Source organism: Salvelinus alpinus, chromosome 11 (assembly GCF_045679555.1).
Source record: "Salvelinus alpinus chromosome 11, SLU_Salpinus.1, whole genome shotgun sequence".
Lineage (NCBI taxonomy): Eukaryota > Metazoa > Chordata > Actinopteri > Salmoniformes > Salmonidae > Salvelinus > Salvelinus alpinus.
In genome coordinates this window covers 10,415,902-10,438,139 of record NC_092096.1, presented here as the reverse complement: position 1 = coordinate 10,438,139, position 22,238 = coordinate 10,415,902, and the positions used below count along the sequence as shown (strand labels likewise).

Here is a 22,238-nt window from a genome sequence, read left to right as displayed (position 1 = left end):
TTACCTGCCGCCTAAAGAAGGGGTCAATAACTTGAAAATGTTGGCTAAATTGTTTGACATTTCCAAATATAAAAAAAGGTCCAAAATGTTCTGAAAATTGTGTCTCACACAAATGACTGCATTGTGTCTCACACAAATGACTGCAGGGTTTGTCTTTCAACTGTTCAACTAGAAAAAGAAAGATGTATATTATATCACTACCCCATGTCTGTGTGTCTCCATGAAACTCACCGATTCTGTGTCCGGCCTGTCTGCTGATGGCTGCGATACACTGGATGTAGGTACGTGTGGTGGACATGGAGTCATTACGGGACAACTCTGACAGCAGGTGTTCAATAAGGTCCACAAAGACCAGGTTCCCACAGGACATGACCAGGTGACCCAGAGCGATGATGGTCCTCTTCCTGACCGCCAGGCGGGGGCTGGTCAGCTGAGGGAGCAGGCAGGACAGGATGGAGGGGTGAAAGTTCACCAGGAGACCCCCCTGTCTTTTAGAGGAGAGGGAGAGAGGTTAGCACTATGTTAAGTAGTGTTATGTAGTGTCATCAGGCGGTATGATAGGCTACGTAGGGTCTGGTCAGCTGGGAGAGCAGACAGGTCAGGATGGAGGGGTGAAAGTTCACCAGGAGACTAGAGGTTGGCACAGGACTAAAAAAATTATTCCTGTCCCGTCTTGTCAAATATTTTCCCGTACTGTCCTGATCCAGCAACAGTTATATAACCCCAGAGTATTCCTGTACCGTCCCAAACTAATTATTACAGGCAGAAATCTGAAATAACTTCAGATATTCAATTGACTGTAATAAAGTAATCCAATAACCATCTATAGTGTATAATGGGTCCAGACCAGCGGTCAGACAGTGGAGAACACACCAACCTGGGTCCAGACCAGCGGTCAGACAGTGGAGAACACAACAACCAACCTGGGTCCAGACCAGCGGTCAGACAGTGGAGAACACACGCCAGCCTGGGTCCAGACCAGCGGTCAGACAGTGGAGAACACACACACCAACCTGGGTCCAGACCAGCGGTCAGACAGTGGAGAACACACACCAGCCTGGGTCCAGACCAGCGGTCAGACAGTGGAGAACACACCAACCTGGGTCCAGGCCAGCGGTCAGACAGTGGAGAACACACACACCAACCTGGGTCCAGACCAGCGGTCAGACAGTGGAGAACACACACCAACCTGGGTCCAGGCCAGCAGTCAGACAGTGGAGAACACACACACCAACCTGGGTCCAGACCAGCAGTCAGACAGTGGAGAACACACACCAACCTGGGTCCAGACCAGCGGTCAGACAGTGGAGAACACACACCAACCTGGGTCCAGACCAGCAGTCAGACAGTGGAGAACACACACCAACCTGGGTCCAGACCAGCGGTCAGACAGTGGAGAACACACGCCAGCCTGGGTCCAGACCAGCGGTCAGACAGTGGAGAACACACCAACCTGGGTCCAGGCCAGCAGTCAGACAGTGGAGAACACACCAACCTGGGTCCAGGCCAGCAGTCAGACAGTGGAGAACACACACCAACCTGGGTCCAGGCCAGCAGTCAGACAGTGGAGAACACACACCAACCTGGGTCCAGGCCAGCAGTCAGACAGTGGAGAACACACACACCAACCTGGGTCCAGGCCAGCGGTCAGACAGTGGAGAACACACACCAACCTGGGTCCAGACCAGCGGTCAGACAGTGGAGAACACACACACCAACCTGGGTCCAGGCCAGCAGTCAGACAGTGGAGAACACACACCAACCTGGGTCCAGACCAGCGGTCAGACAGTGGAGAACACACACACCAACCTGGGTCCAGACCAGCGGTCAGACAGTGGAGAACACACACCAACCTGGGTCCAGACCAGCAGTCAGACAGTGGAGAACACACACCAACCTGGGTCCAGACCAGCGGTCAGACAGTGGAGAACACACACCAACCTGGGTCCAGACCAGCGGTCAGACAGTGGAGAACACACACCAACCTGGGTCCAGGCCAGCAGTCAGACAGTGGAGAACACACACCAACCTGGGTCCAGACCAGCGGTCAGACAGTGGAGAACACACCAACCTGGGTCCAGGCCAGCAGTCAGACAGTGGAGAACACACACCAACCTGGGTCCAGACCAGCGGTCAGACAGTGGAGAACACACCAACCTGGGTCCAGACCAGCGGTCAGACAGTGGAGAACACACACCAACCTGGGTCCAGACCAGCGGTCAGACAGTGGAGAACACACACCAACCTGGGTCCAGACCAGCAGTCAGACAGTGGAGAACACACACCAACCTGGGTCCAGACCAGCGGTCAGACAGTGGAGAACACACACCAACCTGGGTCCAGACCAGCAGTCAGACAGTGGAGAACACACACACCAACCTGGGTCCAGACCAGCGGTCAGACAGTGGAGAACACACACACCAACCTGGGTCCAGACCAGCGGTCAGACAGTGGAGAACACACACACCAACCTGGGTCCAGACCAGCGGTCAGACAGTGGAGAACACACACCAACCTGGGTCCAGACCAGCAGTCAGACAGTGGAGAACACACACACCAACCTGGGTCCAGACCAGCGGTCAGACAGTGGAGAACACACACACCAACCTGGGTCCAGACCAGCGGTCAGACAGTGGAGAACACACACACCAGCCTGGGTCCAGACCAGCGGTCAGACAGTGGAGAACACACACCAACCTGGGTCCAGACCAGCGGTCAGACAGTGGAGAACACACACACCAACCTGGGTCCAGACCAGCGGTCAGACAGTGGAGAACACACACACCAACCTGGGTCCAGACCAGCGGTCAGACAGTGGAGAACACACACACCAACCTGGGTCCAGACCAGCAGTCAGACAGTGGAGAACACACACCAACCTGGGTCCAGACCAGCGGTCAGACAGTGGAGAACACACACCAACCTGGGTCCAGACCAGCGGTCAGACAGTGGAGAACACACACACCAACCTGGGTCCAGACCAGCAGTCAGACAGTGGAGAACACACACCAACCTGGGTCCAGACCAGCAGTCAGACAGTGGAGAACACACACCAACCTGGGTCCAGACCAGCGGTCAGACAGTGGAGAACACACACCTGCAGAGCATGTCAGCCATGATGTCCAGAGCCTCCAGCTGAACTGACACATCCTCCTGCTTGGCGATGGCACTGGTCAGACGGCCTGTGATCTTTTTACACACGCTGGCAGCCAGGGCCGAGCCTAGAGAGAGAAACATGGGGGGTTGGAGAGGAGAAAGACAGAGTTAGCTAAATGAGTCATACTGATGTCAGCCAAGATGGCTGATGCCTGAAGGTGATGGGGAAGCAAGGCTGTTAACAGATGCTCTCTTCTCCCATCTCTCCCTCCACATGACTGGAAAAGGCCTGAACACAGCTGAAAATAAACCAAGTTGTAAGGAGGACATGCTAGAGGGGATAGTCCTTCAGTTCATTATCTAACTGGTTTAACTAACACACTACAACACCATCACTAGAGGGGATAGTCTATCAGTTCATTATCTAACTGGTTTAACACACTACAACACCATCACTAGAGGGGATAGTCTATCAGTTCATTATCTAACTGGTTTAACACACTACAACACCATCACTAGAGGGGATAGTCTATCAGTTCATTATCTAACTGGTTTAACTAACACACTACAACACCATCACTAGAGGGGATAGTCTATCAGTTCATTATCTAACTGGTTTAACACACTACAACACCATCACTAGAGGGGATAGTCTATCAGTTCATTATCTAACTGGTTTAACTAACACACTACAACACCATCACTAGAGGGGATAGTCTATCAGTTCATTATCTAACTGGTTTAACACACTACAACACCATCACTAGAGGGGATAGTCTATCAGTTCATTATCTAACTGGTTTAACACACTACAACACCATCACTAGAGGGGATAGTCTATCAGTTCATTATCTAACTGGTTTAACACACTACAACACCATCACTAGAGGGGATAGTCTATCAGTTCATTATCTAACTGGTTTAACTAACACACTACAACACCATCACTAGAGGGGATAGTATATCAGTTCATTATCTAACTGGTTTAACACACAACAACACCATCACTAGAGGGGATAGTCTATCAGTTCATTATCTAACTGGTTTAACTAACACACTACAACACCATCACTAGAGGGGATAGTCTATCAGTTCATTATCTAACTGGTTTAACTAACACACTACAACACCATCACTAGAGGGGATAGTATATCAGTTCATTATCTAACTGGTTTAACTAACACACTACAACACCATCACTAGAGGGGATAGTCTATCAGTTCATTATCTAACTGGTTTAACACACTACAACACCATCACTAGAGGGGATAGTCTATCAGTTCATTATCTAACTGGTTTAACACACTACAACACCATCACTAGAGGGGATAGTCTATCAGTTCATTATCTAACTGGTTTAACTAACACACTACAACACCATCACTAGAGGGGATAGTCTATCAGTTCATTATCTAACTGGTTTAACACACTACAACACCATCACTAGAGGGGATAGTCTATCAGTTCATTATCTAACTGGTTTAACACACTACAACACCATCACTAGAGGGGATAGTCTATCAGTTCATTATCGAACTGGTTTAACTAACACTACAACACCATCACTAGAGGGGATAGTCTATCAGTTCATTATCTAACTGGTTTAACTAACACACTACAACACCATCACTAGAGGGGATAGTCTATCAGTTCATTATCTAACTGGTTTAACACACTACAACACCATCACTAGAGGGGATAAGTCTATCAGTTCATTATCGAACTGGTTTAACTAACACTACAACACCATCACTAGAGGGGATAATCCATCAGTTCATTATCTAACTGGTTTAACACACTACAACACCATCACTAGAGGGGATAGTCTATCAGTTCATTATCGAACTGGTTTAACACACTACAACACCATCACTAGAGGGGATAGTCTATCAGTTCATTATCTAACTGGTTTAACTAACACACTACAACACCATCACTAGAGGGGATAGTATATCAGTTCATTATCTAACTGGTTTAACACACAACAACACCATCACTAGAGGGGATAGTCTATCAGTTCATTATCTAACTGGTTTAACTAACACACTACAACACCATCACTAGAGGGGATAGTCTATCAGTTCATTATCTAACTGGTTTAACTAACACACTACAACACCATCACTAGAGGGGATAGTCTATCAGTTCATTATCTAACTGGTTTAACACACTACAACACCATCACTAGAGGGGATAGTCTATCAGTTCAATATCAAACTGGTTTAACTAACACACTACAACACCATCACTAGAGGGGATAGTACTATCAGTTCATTATCTAACTGGTTTAACACACTACAACACCATCACTAGAGGGGATAGTCTCATCAGTTCATTATCTAACTGGTTTAACACACATACAACACCATCACTAGAGGGGATAGTCTATCAGTTCATTATCTAACTGGTTTAACACACTACAACACCATCACTAGAGGGGATAATCCATCAGTTCATTATCTAACTGGTTTAACACACTACAACACCATCACTAGAGGGGATAGTCTATCAGTTCATTATCTAACTGGTTTAACACACTACAACACCATCACTAGAGGGGATAGTCTATCAGTTCATTATCTAACTGGTTTAACTAACACACTACAACACCATCACTAGAGGGGATAGTCTATCAGTTCATTATCTAACTGGTTTAACTAACACACTACAACACCATCACTAGAGGGGATAGTCTATCAGTTCATTATCTAACTGGTTTAACACACTACAACACCATCACTAGAGGGGATAGTCTATCAGTTCATTATCTAACTGGTTTAACACACTACAACACCATCACTAGAGGGGATAGTCCATCAGTTCATTATCTAACTGGTTTAACACACTACAACACCATCACTACGAGGGGATAGTCTATCAGTTCATTATCTAACTGGTTTAACACACTACAACACCATCACTAGAGGGGATAGTCTATCAGTTCATTATCTAACTGGTTTAACTAACACACTACAACACCATCACTAGAGGGGATAGTCATATCAGTTCATTATCTAACTGGTTTAACTAACACACTACAACACCATCACTAGAGGGGATAGTCTATCAGTTCATTATCTAACTGGTTTAACACACTACAACACCATCACTAGAGGGGATAGTCTATCAGTTCATTATCGAACTGGTTTAACACACTACAACACCATCACTAGAGGGGATAGTATATCAGTTCATTATCTAACTGGTTTAACACACTACAACACCATCACTAGAGGGGATAGTCCATCAGTTCATTATCTAACTGGTTTAACACACATACAACACCATCACTAGAGGGGATAGTCTATCAGTTCATTATCTAACTGGTTTAACACACTACAACACCATCACTAGAGGGGATAGTCCATCAGTTCATTATCTAACTGGTTTAACACACTACAACACCATCACTAGAGGGGATAGTCTATCAGTTCATTATCTAACTGGTTTAACACACTACAACACCATCACTAGAGGGGATAGTCTATCAGTTCATTATCTAACTGGTTTAACTAACACACTACAACACCATCACTAGAGGGGATAGTCTATCAGTTCATTATCTAACTGGTTTAACTAACACACTACAACACCATCACTAGAGGGGATAGTCTATCAGTTCATTATCTAACTGGTTTAACACACTACAACACCATCACTAGAGGGGATAGTCTATCAGTTCATTATCTAACTGGTTTAACACACTACAACACCATCACTAGAGGGGATAGTCTATCAGTTCATTATCTAACTGGTTTAACACACTACAACACCATCACTAGAGGGGATAGTCTATCAGTTCATTATCTAACTGGTTTAACACACTACAACACCATCACTAGAGGGGATAGTCTATCAGTTCATTATCTAACTGGTTTAACACACTACAACACCATCACTAGAGGGGATAGTCTATCAGTTCATTATCTAACTGGTTTAACACACTACAACACCATCACTAGAGGGGATAGTCTATCAGTTCATTATCTAACTGGTTTAACACACTACAACACCATCACTAGAGGGGATAGTCTATCAGTTCATTATCTAACTGGTTTAACACACTACAACACCATCACTAGAGGGGATAGTCTATCAGTTCATTATCTAACTGGTTTAACACACTACAACACCATCACTAGAGGGGATAGTCTATCAGTTCATTATCTAACTGGTTTAACTAACACACTACAACACCATCACTAGAGGGGATAGTCTATCAGTACATTATCTAACTGGTTTAACACACTACAACACCATCACTAGAGGGGATAGTCTATCAGTTCATTATCTAACTGGTTTAACTAACACACTACAACACCATCACTAGAGGGGATAGTCTATCAGTTCATTATCTAACTGGTTTAACACACTACAACACCATCACTAGAGGGGATAGTCTATCAGTTCATTATCTAACTGGTTTAACACACTACAACACCATCACTAGAGGGGATAGTCCATCAGTTCATTATCTAACTGGTTTAACACACTACAACACCATCACTAGAGGGGATAGTCTATCAGTTCATTATCTAACTGGTTTAACACACTACAACACCATCACTAGAGGGGATAGTCTATCAGTTCATTATCTAACTGGTTTAACTAACACACTACAACACCATCACTAGAGGGGATAGTATATCAGTTCATTATCTAACTGGTTTAACTAACACACTACAACACCATCACTAGAGGGGATAGTCTATCAGTTCATTATCTAACTGGTTTAACTAACACACTACAACACCATCACTAGAGGGGATAGTCTATCAGTTCATTATCTAACTGGTTTAACACACTACAACACCATCACTAGAGGGGATAGTCTATCAGTTCATTATCTAACTGGTTTAACTAACACACTACAACACCATCACTAGAGGGGATAGTCTATCAGTTCATTATCTAACTGGTTTAACACACTACAACACCATCACTAGAGGGGATAGTCTATCAGTTCATTACCTAACTGGTTTAACTAACACATTATACATAATCTCCACAAACTGATATCATGCTCTGATATGTGTTCAATAATGACAGCTTTCAGACTTCTCAGTCCTGACCTAGGATCAGGCCCTCCTGTCCACGTAATCTTATTCATTATGATCAACAACAAAAAAAGAAGGGAAAACTGATCCAAGACCAGCTTTGTGAAGGCCCATGTCTAGTGAAAAAGTCATCAGGATACAGGTTAGGGGTCAGGGGTCATGGTGGTACTTACCGCTGGATGCAGGGGGCAGTTCTCCTATGACCGTCTTCAGTCCGATGCTGGAGATGTCTCGGAGCTGTTCCTTGTCTGCCAGCATGTTGGTACACAGCGTGTCCACTATAGTCTCCACCTGGTACTCCTTCACCTTACTGACCAACGGGCCCAGGCTGCAACACAACACAATATATATATCAATATAAACTACCTGGTACTCCTTCACCTTACTGACCAACGGGCCCAGGCTGCAACACAACACAATATATATATCAATATAAACTACCTGGTACTCCTTCACCTTACTGACCAACGGGCCCAGGCTGGAACACAACACAATATATATATCAATATAAACTACCTGGTACTCCTTCACCTTACTGACCAACGGGCCCAGGCTGGAACACAACACAATATATATATCAATATAAACTACCTGGTACTCCTTCACCTTACTGACCAACGGGCCCAGGCTGGAACACAACACAATATATATATCAATATAAACTACCTGGTACTCCTTCACCTTACTGACCAACGGGCCCAGGCTGGAACACAACACAATATATATATATCAATATAAACTACCTGGTACTCCTTCACCTTACTGACCAACGGGCCCAGGCTGGAACACAACACAATATATATATCAATATAAACTACCTGGTACTCCTTCACCTTACTGACCAACGGGCCCAGGCTGGAACACAACACAATATATATATCAATATAAACTACCTGGTACTCCTTCACCTTACTGGCCAACGGGCCCAGGCTGGAACACAACACAATATATATATATATATCAATATAAACTACCTGGTACTCCTTCACCTTACTGACCAACAGACCCAGGCTGGAACACAACACAATATATATATCAATATAAAACTACCTGGTACTCCTTCACCTTACTGACCAACAGACCCAGGCTGGAACACAACACAATATATATATCAATATAAAACTACCTGGTACTCCTTCACCTTACTGACCAACGGGCCCAGGCTGGAACACAACACAATATATATATCAATATAAACTACCTGGTACTCCTTCACCTTACTGAACAACGGGCCCAGGCTGGAACACAACACAATATATATATCAATATAAAACTACCTGGTACTCCTTCACCTTACTGACCAACGGGCCCAGGCTGGAACACAACACAATATATATATCAATATAAAACTACCTGGTACTCCTTCACCTTACTGACCAACAGCCCCAGGCTGGAACACAACACAATATATATATATATATCAATATAAACTACCTGGTACTCCTTCACCTTACTGACCAACAGACCCAGGCTGCAACACAACACAATATATATATCAATATAAACTACCTGGTACTCCTTCACCTTACTGACCAACGGGCCCAGGCTGGAACACAACACAATATATATATCAATATAAAACTACCTGGTACTCCTTCACCTTACTGACCAACAGACCCAGGCTGGAACACAACACAATATATATATCAATATAAACTACCTGGTACTCCTTCACCTTACTGACCAACGGGCCCAGGCTGGAACACAACACAATATATATATCAATATAAAACTACCTGGTACTCCTTCACCTTACTGACCAACAGACCCAGGCTGGAACACAACATAACTGGTTCTCTCGTTCCAACAGAAGCTAGTCCAGAGTTGATCTAATGTCATGATAAAACCACGTTGTTACCCCACTGTCAACCATGTGACGTGGGTCCCTGGTTTAAAAAGGGCTGTTGTTTAATCAGACTGAGTAACACACCAGTCAGGCCGAGTGGCTCAACCACACAGGGCCTCTTGTCGTCAGCAGCAGCAGAGAGGAAGAGACCTGTTTATTAAAACACTACATCATCAGTTGAGCCCTACTTGTTCTAGCCATCCAGGCCAGTGTCGCCTGGTCCGTCATCTCTGTAATGACAGATCTTTGTGGGGGGGGGGGGGGGTTTAACACCTGTAACTGCAACCCAGAGTTAAAATGATATCTTTATTGTTTGTTTTCTTACATAGTGGTGCAGCCAGTCCACAGAGGCACAGTGCCTTTCTTACATTCTGCGTTCACGACATACAGATTACTACTTCAAACTGGCAACGATATGAAAGCAGGCAAACTGCGGTGTTGCTGTAGCCTATATTAACATTGGAAATGTGTGAGAAATACAGCCTCGAGAGATTAATTTTAATTAATCTTCTTATTGATCACATAATCCCTTAAAAGCCTAATTCTAAATGGTTTGTTGAGAGTGTGAGCCAAGACGATCACACTGCCGCTGGCTCATAAAGCTCTGAGACAGATCCCCCCCTAGCTGGGGCAAGGAAGATCACACTGCCGCTGGCTCATAAAGCACTGAGACAGATCCCCCTAGCTGGGGCAAGGAAGATCACACTGCCGCTGGCTCATAAAGCACTGAGACAGATCCCCCTAGCTGGGGCAAGGAAGATCACACTGCCGCTGGCTCATAAAGCACTGAGACAGATCCCCCTAGCTGGGGCAAGGAAGATCACACTGCCGCTGGCTCATAAAGCACTGAGACAGATCCCCCTAGCTGGGGCAAGGAAGATCACACTGCCGCTGGCTCATAAAGCACTGAGACAGATCCCCCTAGCTGGGGCAAGGAAGATCACACTGCCGCTGGCTCATAAAGCTCTGAGACAGATCCCCCCTAGCTGGGGCAAGGAAGATCACACTGCCGCTGGCTCATAAAGCACTGAGACAGATCCCCCTAGCTGGGGCAAGGAAGATCACACTGCCGCTGGCTCATAAAGCTCTGAGACAGATCCCCCTAGCTGGGGCAAGGAAGATCACACTGCCGCTGGCTCATAAAGCTCTGAGACAGATCCCCCTAGCTGGGGCAAGGAAGATCACACTGCCACTGGCTCATAAAGCACTGAGACAGATCCCCCTAGCTGGGGCAAGGAAGATCACACTGCCGCTGGCTCATAAAGCACTGAGACAGATCCCCCTAGCTGGGGCAAGGAAGATCACACTGCCGCTGGCTCATAAAGCTCTGAGACAGATCCCCCTAGCTGGGGCAAGGAAGATCACACTGCCGCTGGCTCATAAAGCTCTGAGACAGATCCCCCTAGCTGGGGCAAGGAAGATCACACTGCCGCTGGCTCATAAAGCACTGAGACAGATCCCCCTAGCTGGGGCAAGGAAGATCACACTGCCGCTGGCTCATAAAGCACTGAGACAGATCCCCCTAGCTGGGGCAAGGAAGATCACACTGCCGCTGGCTCATAAAGCACTGAGACAGATCCCCCTAGCTGGGGCAAGGAAGATCACACTGCCGCTGGCTCATAAAGCACTGAGACAGATCCCCCCCTAGCTGGGGCAAGGAAGATCACACTGCCGCTGGCTCATAAAGCACTGAGACAGATCCCCCTAGCTGGGGCAAGGAAGATCACACTGCCGCTGGCTCATAAAGCACTGAGACAGATCCCCCTAGCTGGGGCAAGGAAGATCACACTGCCGCTGGCTCATAAAGCACTGAGACAGATCCCCCTAGCTGGGGCAAGGAAGATCACACTGCCGCTGGCTCATAAAGCACTGAGACAGATCCCCTTAGCTGGGGCAAGGAAGATCACACTGCCGCTGGCTCATAAAGCACTGAGACAGATCCCCCTAGCTGGGGCAAGGAAGATCACACTGCCGCTGGCTCATAAAGCACTGAGACAGATCCCCCTAGCTGGGGCAAGGAAGATCACACTGCCGCTGGCTCATAAAGCACTGAGACAGATCCCCCTAGCTGGGGCAAGGAAGATCACACTGCCGCTGGCTCATAAAGCACTGAGACAGATCCCCCTAGCTGGGGCAAGGAAGATCACACTGCCGCTGGCTCATAAAGCACTGAGACAGATCCCCCTAGCTGGGGCAAGGAAGATCACACTGCCGCTGGCTCATAAAGCACTGAGACAGATCCCCCTAGCTGGGGCAAGGAAGATCACACTGCCGCTGGCTCATAAAGCACTGAGACAGATCCCCCTAGCTGGGGCAAGGAAGATCACACTGCCGCTGGCTCATAAAGCACTGAGACAGATCCCCCTAGCTGGGGCAAGGAAGATCACACTGCCACTGGCTCATAAAGCACTGAGACAGATCCCCCTAGCTGGGGCAAGGAAGATCACACTGCCGCTGGCTCATAAAGCACTGAGACAGATCCCCCTAGCTGGGGCAAGGAAGATCACACTGCCGCTGGCTCATAAAGCACTGAGACAGATCCCCCTAGCTGGGGCAAGGAAGATCACACTGCCGCTGGCTCATAAAGCACTGAGACAGATCCCCCTAGCTGGGGCAAGGAAGATCACACTGCCACTGGCTCATAAAGCACTGAGACAGATCCCCCTAGCTGGGGCAAGGAAGATCACACTGCCACTGGCTCATAAAGCACTGAGACAGATCCCCCCTAGCTGGGGCAAGGAAGATCACACTGCCACTGGCTCATAAAGCTCTGAGACAGATCCCCCCCTAGCTGGGGCAAGGAAGATCACACTGCCACTGGCTCATAAAGCACTGAGACAGATCCCCCTAGCTGGGGCAAGGAAGATAAAAATCAATGTTGCTCTGACATGAAATATCCACAGACAAAAATGTCAAATGTGCAATAAGACAAACAAAGTGAAGCAAACACAGGGTTATTCAATAACACTGTCCATACTCAGTGTTGTGAAAGGATATGAATGAAAGACAGAGAGAAACGGAGGCAGAGAGAAAGAGGCAGAAAGACAGAGCGGCAGAGAGAGAGGCAGAAAGACAGAGCGGCAGACAGAGAGGCAGAAAGACAGAGCGGCAGAGAGAGAGGCAGAAAGACAGAGCGGCAGAGAGAGAGGCAGAAAGACAGAGCGGCAGAGAGAGAGGCAGAAAGACAGAGCGGCAGAGAGAGAGGCAGAAAGACAGAGCGGCAGAGAGAGAGGCAGAAAGACATAGCGGCAGAGAGAGAGGCAGAAAGACATAGCGGCAGAGAGAGAGGCAGAAAGACATAGCGGCAGAGAGACATAGCGGCAGACAGAGAGGCAGAAAGACATAGCGGCAGAGAGACATAGCGGCAGACAGAGAGGCAGAGAGACAGACATAGTTGCAGACAGATGGTTTGGGACTAGATAGTCTCCCACAGGGCCCAAGCCAGTCAGGTGATTCAGCCCCTCTCTCAGTCTCAGTGTTTGACAGCCATGTTTTGAACCTCTCTATAATGGTGCTTTAAGTTCAGTCAGAGACACCAGGGTTTCCGTTATAGAAAAACATGAAAAGCCTAAAAATATTAAATAAAAACTGTTGCAGCCAAAGTGACCAGGAGAAGAAAAAAAATCCCATTGCAAAATAATAAAATAATGACCGTCATGCTTATTGATTTATAGGTTCATTTGCATAATTTAGTGGAATTAAATTGGCCTGTGTGTATTTTGGTTAGTCATCAATGTATCTTATTTATCCAACACAACTAATCACAACCTACAGAGTGGGGTTCCCCCTGCAGCTCCTCAGCGTGTTACTGCCGGAGTAAAACATGTGCTTCTACAAGCCCATTCATTTTAAATGCTATTTGTTTGTGTTCAAAACAGTTTTGGTGCTCGATTAAGAAGAGCTACTATTTTTATTTCTCAACTGGTAATTGAAGTGCGTCTCCTATTCAAGTGCAGGAATAAAAGCTGTCAGCGCGTCTCCCACCACTTTAACAATGGGAGCTTTAGGACGTACGCATTTTGATAACATACTTCAGTGTTTGAAACCGGAGTATTTTATTTCATATTATGAGGCATGATTTTCCTTGCTTCACAGTAACCTAAAGGCTAAATCAAACCATGGAAAGGTGGAGGGAATTGTTTTACACTGAACAAAAATATAAACTCAAACATGTAAAGTGTTGGTCCCATGTTTCATGAGCTGAAATTAAAGATCCCAGAAATTCAGTATGCACAAAAAGCTTTATGTAAACAAAATAGTTTACATCTCTGTTAGTGAGCATTTCTCCTTTGCCAAGATAATCCAGCCACCTGACAGGTGTGGCATATCAAGAAGCTGATTAAAAAGCAAGATCATTACACAGGTGCACCTTGTGCTGGGGACAACAAAAGGCCACTAAAACATGCAATTTGTCACAGCACAAAGCCACAGATGTCTCTAGTTGAGGGAGCGTGCAATTGGTATGCTGAATGCAGGAATATCCACCAGAGCTGTTGCCAGAGAATTGAATGTTCATTGCTCTACCATAAGCCGCCTCCAACTATGTTTTAGAAAATTTGGCAATACATCTGACCGGTCTCACAACTACAGACCAAGTGTAACCACGCCAGCCCAGGAACTCCACATCCGGGTTCTTCACCTGTGGGGTCGTCTGAGACCAGACACCTGGACAGCTGATGAAACTGAGGAGTATTTCTGTCTGTAATAACACACTTTTGTGGGGAAAAATAACTAATTCTGATTGGCTGGGCCTATGCCCTCCCAGGCCCACCCATTGCTGCACCCCTGCCTAGTAATGTGAAATCCCTAGATTAGGGCCTAATGAATTTATTTCAAATTGACTGATTTCCTTATATGAACTGTAACTCGGTAAAATTGTTGAAATTGTTGCCTGTTACTTTTAAATTTTTGTTCAGTGTTTGAAGACTTCTTAGGCAGCGCCGCGTAAGTTTCAAGTTTGGGGAAGCATACAATTTATCCTACCATTTGCATGTCAGTTACGATTTTCATATGCCCATATTTGTGGAATAGTTTATTTTTTTTATAAATAACGTTTGTTTCTCAAAATCACTGTCACGTGATTAATCATAACAATCTGAATTAAAATGATAAAAATCTCAAAGTTAAAAAAAAAAGTTGACTAATGCGAGATCTGTCATATGGACACATTGATACACTGTGGTCCATTGGTGGCTAAAGAAATGAGCGCATGGAACTCACAGCCTATTGGCCAATGCAGCAGTAGACCTATATCCTCTTTCACACCGAGGACTGGTGATTATTATCGAGGGGGAGACTTGTTGGAAAGATGTTTCAACAACGGTAAATGACTAATTAATACATGCATTAACAGACATTAATGTAACCAAATGACGGGGATTAGCGGTACATTTACTACTGGTGACGTAATGGGGATCTGATTTTTAATCGAAAGGGCCGCCAAATTTACACCATGAAACAATGAATGCTCAAGAATTGGCGGGAGACAGGTGAGCCATTCTGGAAAGAGACTATACCTTCTTGTTTCTACGTTATAAAAAATATACTCAAGACATTATTTTCACAAATATTATAAAATGCTTATCACCGACAGACGCAACTTAATAATCAGTTTTGTCCATTGACACAAACGCTGCACAAATTGCAGGCTTCCCAAATTTGCATAGGCCTACGAGCTTGTGATCTAAAACAATACACAGCAAAATAATAATTATAATAAGCCAATGATCCTCAATTCCTCTATAGCCAAGTCCTGCTTTCTGGTTAAGTATTTTACATTATTTATTTCCATAGACAGTTGCAATTATATAATTTGTATTTCCATTTAATTCCCCAATTGGACCCACCACTATGCCATTTCTCTCCTGTTCTATTGGACCCACCACTATGCCATTTCTCTCCTGTTCTATTGGACCCACCACTATGCCATTTCTCTCCTGTTCCATTGGACCCACCACTATGCCATTTCTCTCCTGTTCTATTGGACCCACCAATATGCCATTTCTCTCCTGTTCTATTAGACGCACCAATATGCCATTTCTCTCCTGTTCTATTAGACACACCAATATGCCATTTCTCTCCTGTTCTATTGGACCCACCACTATGCCATTTCTCTCCTGTTCTATTAGACCCACCACTATGCCATTTCTCTCCTGTTCTATTAGACCCACCAATATGCCATTTCTCTCCTGTTCTATTAGACCCACCACTATGCCATTTCTCTCCTGTTCTATTGGACCCACCGCTATGCCATTTCTCTCCTGTTCTATTGGACCCACCGCTATGCCATTTCTCTCCTGTTCTATTGGACCCACCGCTATGCCATTTCTCATATTAACAACCCATGATAGTTGTTGCATCTTTAGATCTCCCCTTTTTCTAAGTTTCTAACAGAGATTTACATTTCTGTCACATATGGAACAGCTATCAGTGTGAGCTGTTTAGAATGGTGTTTTCCCCATGAATTGCATTTTGACAAATGTTTGAAAATTACGTTTTATTGACTGCTTTATTACACGAGTTGCATGTTCTGTTAAGATGAATTACCATAATCTAATATGCATATGGATCCGGTAAATATCTCAAATAATAGCCTGTAAATTAAAATCTTCCCAGTCACGTTGTCCGGTGCCACATTTTCCTAACGGAAACCCTGACAGGCGCACACACACACACACAGAGAGAGGCAGAGATCTCTCACCATTTGACGGCCAGATTCTGGACCTCTCCGTTTTTGTCTTCCAGTAGCTTGAGGATCATCTTGACCACCTTGCGTTCACTGTCATCGTCCAGCTTGATGGAGTCTTTCTGCAGCTCCGACATCAGGTCGTTGGTGGCCATGAATCTACAGGAACACACGGGGAGGAAGAAGACCCAGTTAGACTAACAGGGTCATGATGTTATATACAGTTGAAGTCGGAGGTTTACAAACACCTTAGCCAAATACATTTAAACTCAGTTTCTCAATTCCTGACATATAATCCTAGTAAAAAATCCCTGTCTAAGGTCAATTAGGATCACCACTTTATTTTAGGAATGTGAAATGTCAGAATAATAGTAGAGAGAATTATTTCTTTCAGCTTTTATTTCTTTCATCACATTCCCAGTGGGTCAGAAGTTTACATACACTCAATTAGTATTTGGTAGCATTGCCTTAAATTGTTTAACTTGGGTCAAACGTTTCAGGTAGCTTTCCACAATAAATTGGGTGAATTTTGGCCCATTCCTCCTGACAGCTGGTGTAACTGAGTCAGGTTTGTAGGCCTCCTTGCTCTCTCACACTTTTTCAGTTCTGTCCACACATATTCTATAGGATTGAGGTCAGGGCTTTGTGATGGCCACTCCAATACCTTGACTTTGTTGTCCTTAAGCCATTTTGCAACACCTTTGGAAGTATGCTTGGGGTCATTATCCATTTGGAAGACCCTTTTGCAACCAAGTTTTAACTTCCTGACTGATGTCTTGAGATGTTGCTTCAATATATCCACATCATTTTCCTTTCTCATGATGCCATCTATTTTGTGAAGTGCACCAGTCCCTCTTGCAGCAAAGCACCCCCACAACATGATGCTGCCACCCCTGTGCTTCACGGTTGGGATGGTGTTCTATGGCTTGCAAGCTTCCCCCTTTTCCCTCCAAAAATAACGATGGTCATTATGGCCAAACAGTTGTATTTTTGTTTCATCAGACCAGAGGACATTTCTCCATAAAGTATGATCTTTGTCCCCATGTGCAGTTGCAAACCGTAGTCTGGCTTTTTTAATGGCGGTTTTGGAGCAGTGGCTTCCTTGCTTAGCGGCCTTTCAGGTTATGTCGAGTTCAAACTCGTTTTTACTGTGGATATAGATACTTTTGTACCTGTTTCCTCCAGCATCTTCACAAGGTCCTTTGCTGTGGTTCTGGGATTGATTTGCACTTTTCGCACCAAAGTACGTTCATCTCTAGGACACACAACGCGTCTCCTTCCTGAGCGGTGTGACGGCTGCATGGTCCCATGGTGTTTATACTTGCGTACTATTGTTTGTACAGATGAACGTGGTACCTTCAGGCGTTTGGAAATTGCTCCCAAGGATGAACCAGACTTGTGGAGGTCTAACTTTTTTTTTTTTTGAGGTCTTGGCTGATTTCTTTTGATTTTCCCATGATGTCAAGCAAAGAGGCACTGTGTTTGAAGTTAGGCCTTGAAATACATCCACAGGTACACCTCCAATTGACTCAAATGATGTCAATTAGCCTATCAGAAGCTTCTAAAGTCATGACAATTTTGTGGAATTTTCCAATCTGTTTAAAGACACAGTCAACTTAGTGTATGTAAACTTCTGACCCACTGGAATTGTGATACAGTGAATTATAAGTGAAATAATCTGTCTGTAAACAATTGTTGGAAAAATTACTTGTGTCATGCACAAAGTAGATGTCCTAACCGACTTGCCAAAACTACAGTTTGTTAACAAAAAATTAGTGGAGTGGTTGAAAAACTAGTCCATGAATCTACAGGAACACACAGGGAGGAAGAAGACCCCGTTAAACTAACAGGGTTATGATGTTATGTTATATGTTCATAAGACATCCAACTATAGAATCTTCTAGAGCAGAGGCCCCCCCCCCCCCCCCTTCCAGCATTAGGGAACCATCGCACGCACCACATCTATTTCTGTGTTGTTATTTTATACAGCTTACTACATCCCGGTGCTCATCAGGCCCGACCCTGAACATGCGTGTTCAGGGTGGTATGACCACAAGCATATCCCCCCCCATTTTCCCCTGAATTACGTCCCTTGGCTCATCTCTGCAACTCCTCAAAGCGCTCGGGAGAGGCGAAGTCACGCGTCCTCCAAAAACATGGCCCACCTGGCCGCCTACCTATTTATCACACCGCCTGCTTGACCCGGATGTCAGCCGCACCAACGTGTCGGAGGAAACACAGTTCCACTGACAACCGGGTTCAGCTTGCAGGCGCACGGTCCTGTCACTAGGAGTCGCTAGAGCACAACGAGCCAAAGAAAGCCCCACCGGCCAAACCCTCCGAAGGGTTAACACCACTGAGCTAAGAGAAGGTAACCCTCCGAAGGGTTTTAACACCACTGAGCTAAGAGAAGGTAACCCTCCAAAGGGTTAACACCACTGCGCTAAGAGAAGGTAACCCTCCAAAGGGTTAACACCACTGCGCTAAGAGAAGGTAACCCTCCAAAGGGTTTTAACACCAATGAGCTAAGATAAGGTAACCCTCCAAAGGGTTTTAACACCACTGAGCTAAGAGAAGGTAACCCTCCAAAGGGTTTTAACACCACTGAGCTAAGAGAAGGTAACCCTCCAAAGGGTTTTAACACCACTGAGCTAAGAGAAGGTAACCCTCCAAAGGGTTTTAACACCAATGAACTAAGAGAAGGTAACCCTCCAAAGGGTTAACACCACTGAGCTAAGAGAAGGTAACAAGTCAAGTGCTCTGACATTAGAAGCCAAAGCAAATCAACATTGGTACAAAGATCAAGCTGCTATCTCCGAGGAGAGGAACGATTGAAGCCTAAAGCACTAGATGATTCCAGACAGACCAGCTCTGATCTCTCAGATCCAATCCAATTTAATACATGGGAGTATACATCACACAAGATCAGCTTTGAGACACCATCTTGTCTCCATCTTAACACATCAAAGAACTCCTGGTGTGATTCAAGAAAGACCTTTTCCCCGAGCTGACAAGGTACAAATATGTCGTTCTGCCCCTGAACAAGGCAGTTAACCCACTGTTCCTAGGCCGTCATTGAAAATAAGAATTTGTTCTTAACTGACTTGCCTAGTTAAATAAAGGTTTAAAAAAATACTATGCTCCTCAACACTAGGCTCGTTTGATAATCTCTGACGAGTCCCCCCCTCATTGGAACGCAAGAAGCTTTTTAAACAAGAGGGACAGCGAGAAGGAAGAGAGGAGAGAAAAATAATGAATAATGCATGAGGTCCATGGCCCACACTCACTGAGCGGCAGCCCCACAGCATGAGGTAATGGGCTGGAGCACCCACACTCACTGAGCGGCAGCCCCACAGCATGAGGTAATGGGCTGGAGCACCCACACTCACTGAGCGGCAGCCCCACAGCATGAGGTAATGGGCTGGAGCACCCACACACACTGAGCGGTAGCCCCACAGCATGAGGTAATGGGCTGGAGCACCCACACTCACTGAGCGGCAGCCCCACAGCATGAGGTAATGGGCTGGAGCACCCACACTCACTGAGCGGCAGCCCCACAGCATGAGGTAATGGGCTGGAGCACCCACACTCACTGAGCGGCAGCCCCACAGCATGAGGTAATGGGCTGGAGCACCCACACTCACTGAGCGGCAGCCCCACAGCATGAGGTAATGGACTGGAGCACCCACACACACTGAGCGGTAGCCCCACAGCATGAGGTAATGGACTGGAGCACCCACACTGGAGCACCCACACTCACTGAGCGGTAGCCCCACAGCATGAGGTAATGGGCTGGAGCACCCACACTCACTGAGCGGCAGCCCCACAGCATGAGGTAATGGGCTGGAGCACCCACACTGGAGCACCCACACTCACTGAGCGGCAGCCCCACAGCATGAGGTAATGGACTGGAGCACCCACACTCACTGAGCGGTAGCCCCACAGCATGAGGTAATGGGCTGGAGCACCCACACTCACTGAGCGGCAGCCCCACAGCATGAGGTAATGGGCTGGAGCACCCACACTCACTGAGCGGCAGCCCCACAGCATGAGGTAATGGACTGGAGCACCCACACTCACTGAGCGGCAGCCCCACAGCATGAGGTAATGGGCTGGAGCACCCACACTCACTGAGCTGCAGCCCCACAGCATGAGGTAATGGGCTGGAGCACCCACACACACTGAGCGGCAGCCCCACAGCATGAGGTAATGGACTGGAGCACCCACACAGCATGAGGTAATGGACTGGAGCACCCACACTCACTGAGCGGCAGCCCCACAGCATGAGGTAATGGACTGGAGCACCCACACAGCATGAGGTAATGGACTGGAGCACCCACACTCACTGAGCGGCAGCCCCACAGCATGAGGTAATGGGCTGGAGCACCCACACTCACTGAGCGGCAGCCCCACAGCATGAGGTAATGGGCTGGAGCACCCACACTCACTGAGCAGCAGCCCCACAGCATGAGGTAATGGGCTGGAGCACCCACACTCACTGAGCGGCAGCCCCACAGCATGAGGTAATGGGCTGGAGCACCCACACTCACTGAGCAGCAGCCCCACAGCATGAGGTAATGGGCTGGAGCACCCACACACACTGAGCGGCAGCCCCACAGCATGAGGTAATGGGCTGGAGCACCCACACTCACTGAGCAGCAGCCCCACAGCATGAGGTAATGGGCTGGAGCACCCACACTCACTGAGCGGCAGCCCCACAGCATGAGGTAATGGGCTGGAGCACCCACACTGGAGCACCCACACTCACTGAGCGGCAGCCCCACAGCATGAGGTAATGGGCTGGAGCACCCACACTCACTGAGCGGCAGCCCCACAGCATGAGGTAATGGGCTGGAGCACCCACACTCACTGAGCGGCAGCCCCACAGCATGAGGTAATGGGCCCACACTCACTGAGCGGCAGCCCCACAGCATGAGGTAATGGACTGGAGCACCCACACTCACTGAGCGGCAGCCCCACAGCATGAGGTAATGGACTGGAGCACCCACACTCACTGAGCGGCAGCCCCACAGCATGAGGTAATGGACTGGAGCACCCACACTCACTGAGCGGCAGCCACACAGCATGAGGTAATGGACTGGAGCACCCACACTCACTGAGCGGCAGCCCCACAGCATGAGGTAATGGACTGGAGCACCCACACTCCTCTCTCCCTCTCTGAACTGGTGTGTGGGGAAACACTTTCTACCAGGGGGTGTTCTTCTATAGTGGAAATCAATCTTCACTACCACGGTACCACCACCGCACTAGATAAACATTAGTAGTAGCTTATAAAATCTGTTTGATTTTATCCAAAATACCATTTTCTCTGTTTAGTTTTTTTCCCAGGTTCTTAACTGTCAAAAATCACACCTTTTTTTTGTTAATTAAGAAAAACAAAATGGGATGTTCTAAGTCAATGCTTGAACCACTTTTGAGGTCTGGATAAAATCTAAGAAATGCTCCTTTTGGGGTGTAGATACCCTTTAATTCTGTGGCACCAGCAAGAGACTTGTTTGGTTAGCAGTGTTTCTGTAGCACACACGTGATTGCT

General features: G+C 46.5%; 1 protein-coding gene across 2 annotated transcripts in view; it reads right to left on the bottom strand.

The window, feature by feature from the left end:
- The window catches only part of LOC139533571 (cullin-associated NEDD8-dissociated protein 1), a 59,387-nt gene that overhangs the window by 34,421 nt on the left and 2,728 nt on the right, over positions 1-22,238 (bottom strand). For both annotated transcript variants that reach the window (XM_071331716.1, XM_071331714.1), the window contains exons 2-5: positions 16,700-16,843; positions 8,327-8,481; positions 3,098-3,221; positions 232-488 (exon numbers count right to left, since the gene is read on the bottom strand). In XM_071331716.1, the coding sequence (XP_071187817.1) occupies positions 232-488; positions 3,098-3,221; positions 8,327-8,481; positions 16,700-16,843 (680 nt within the window). The remainder of the gene's footprint in view (positions 1-231; positions 489-3,097; positions 3,222-8,326; positions 8,482-16,699; positions 16,844-22,238) is intronic.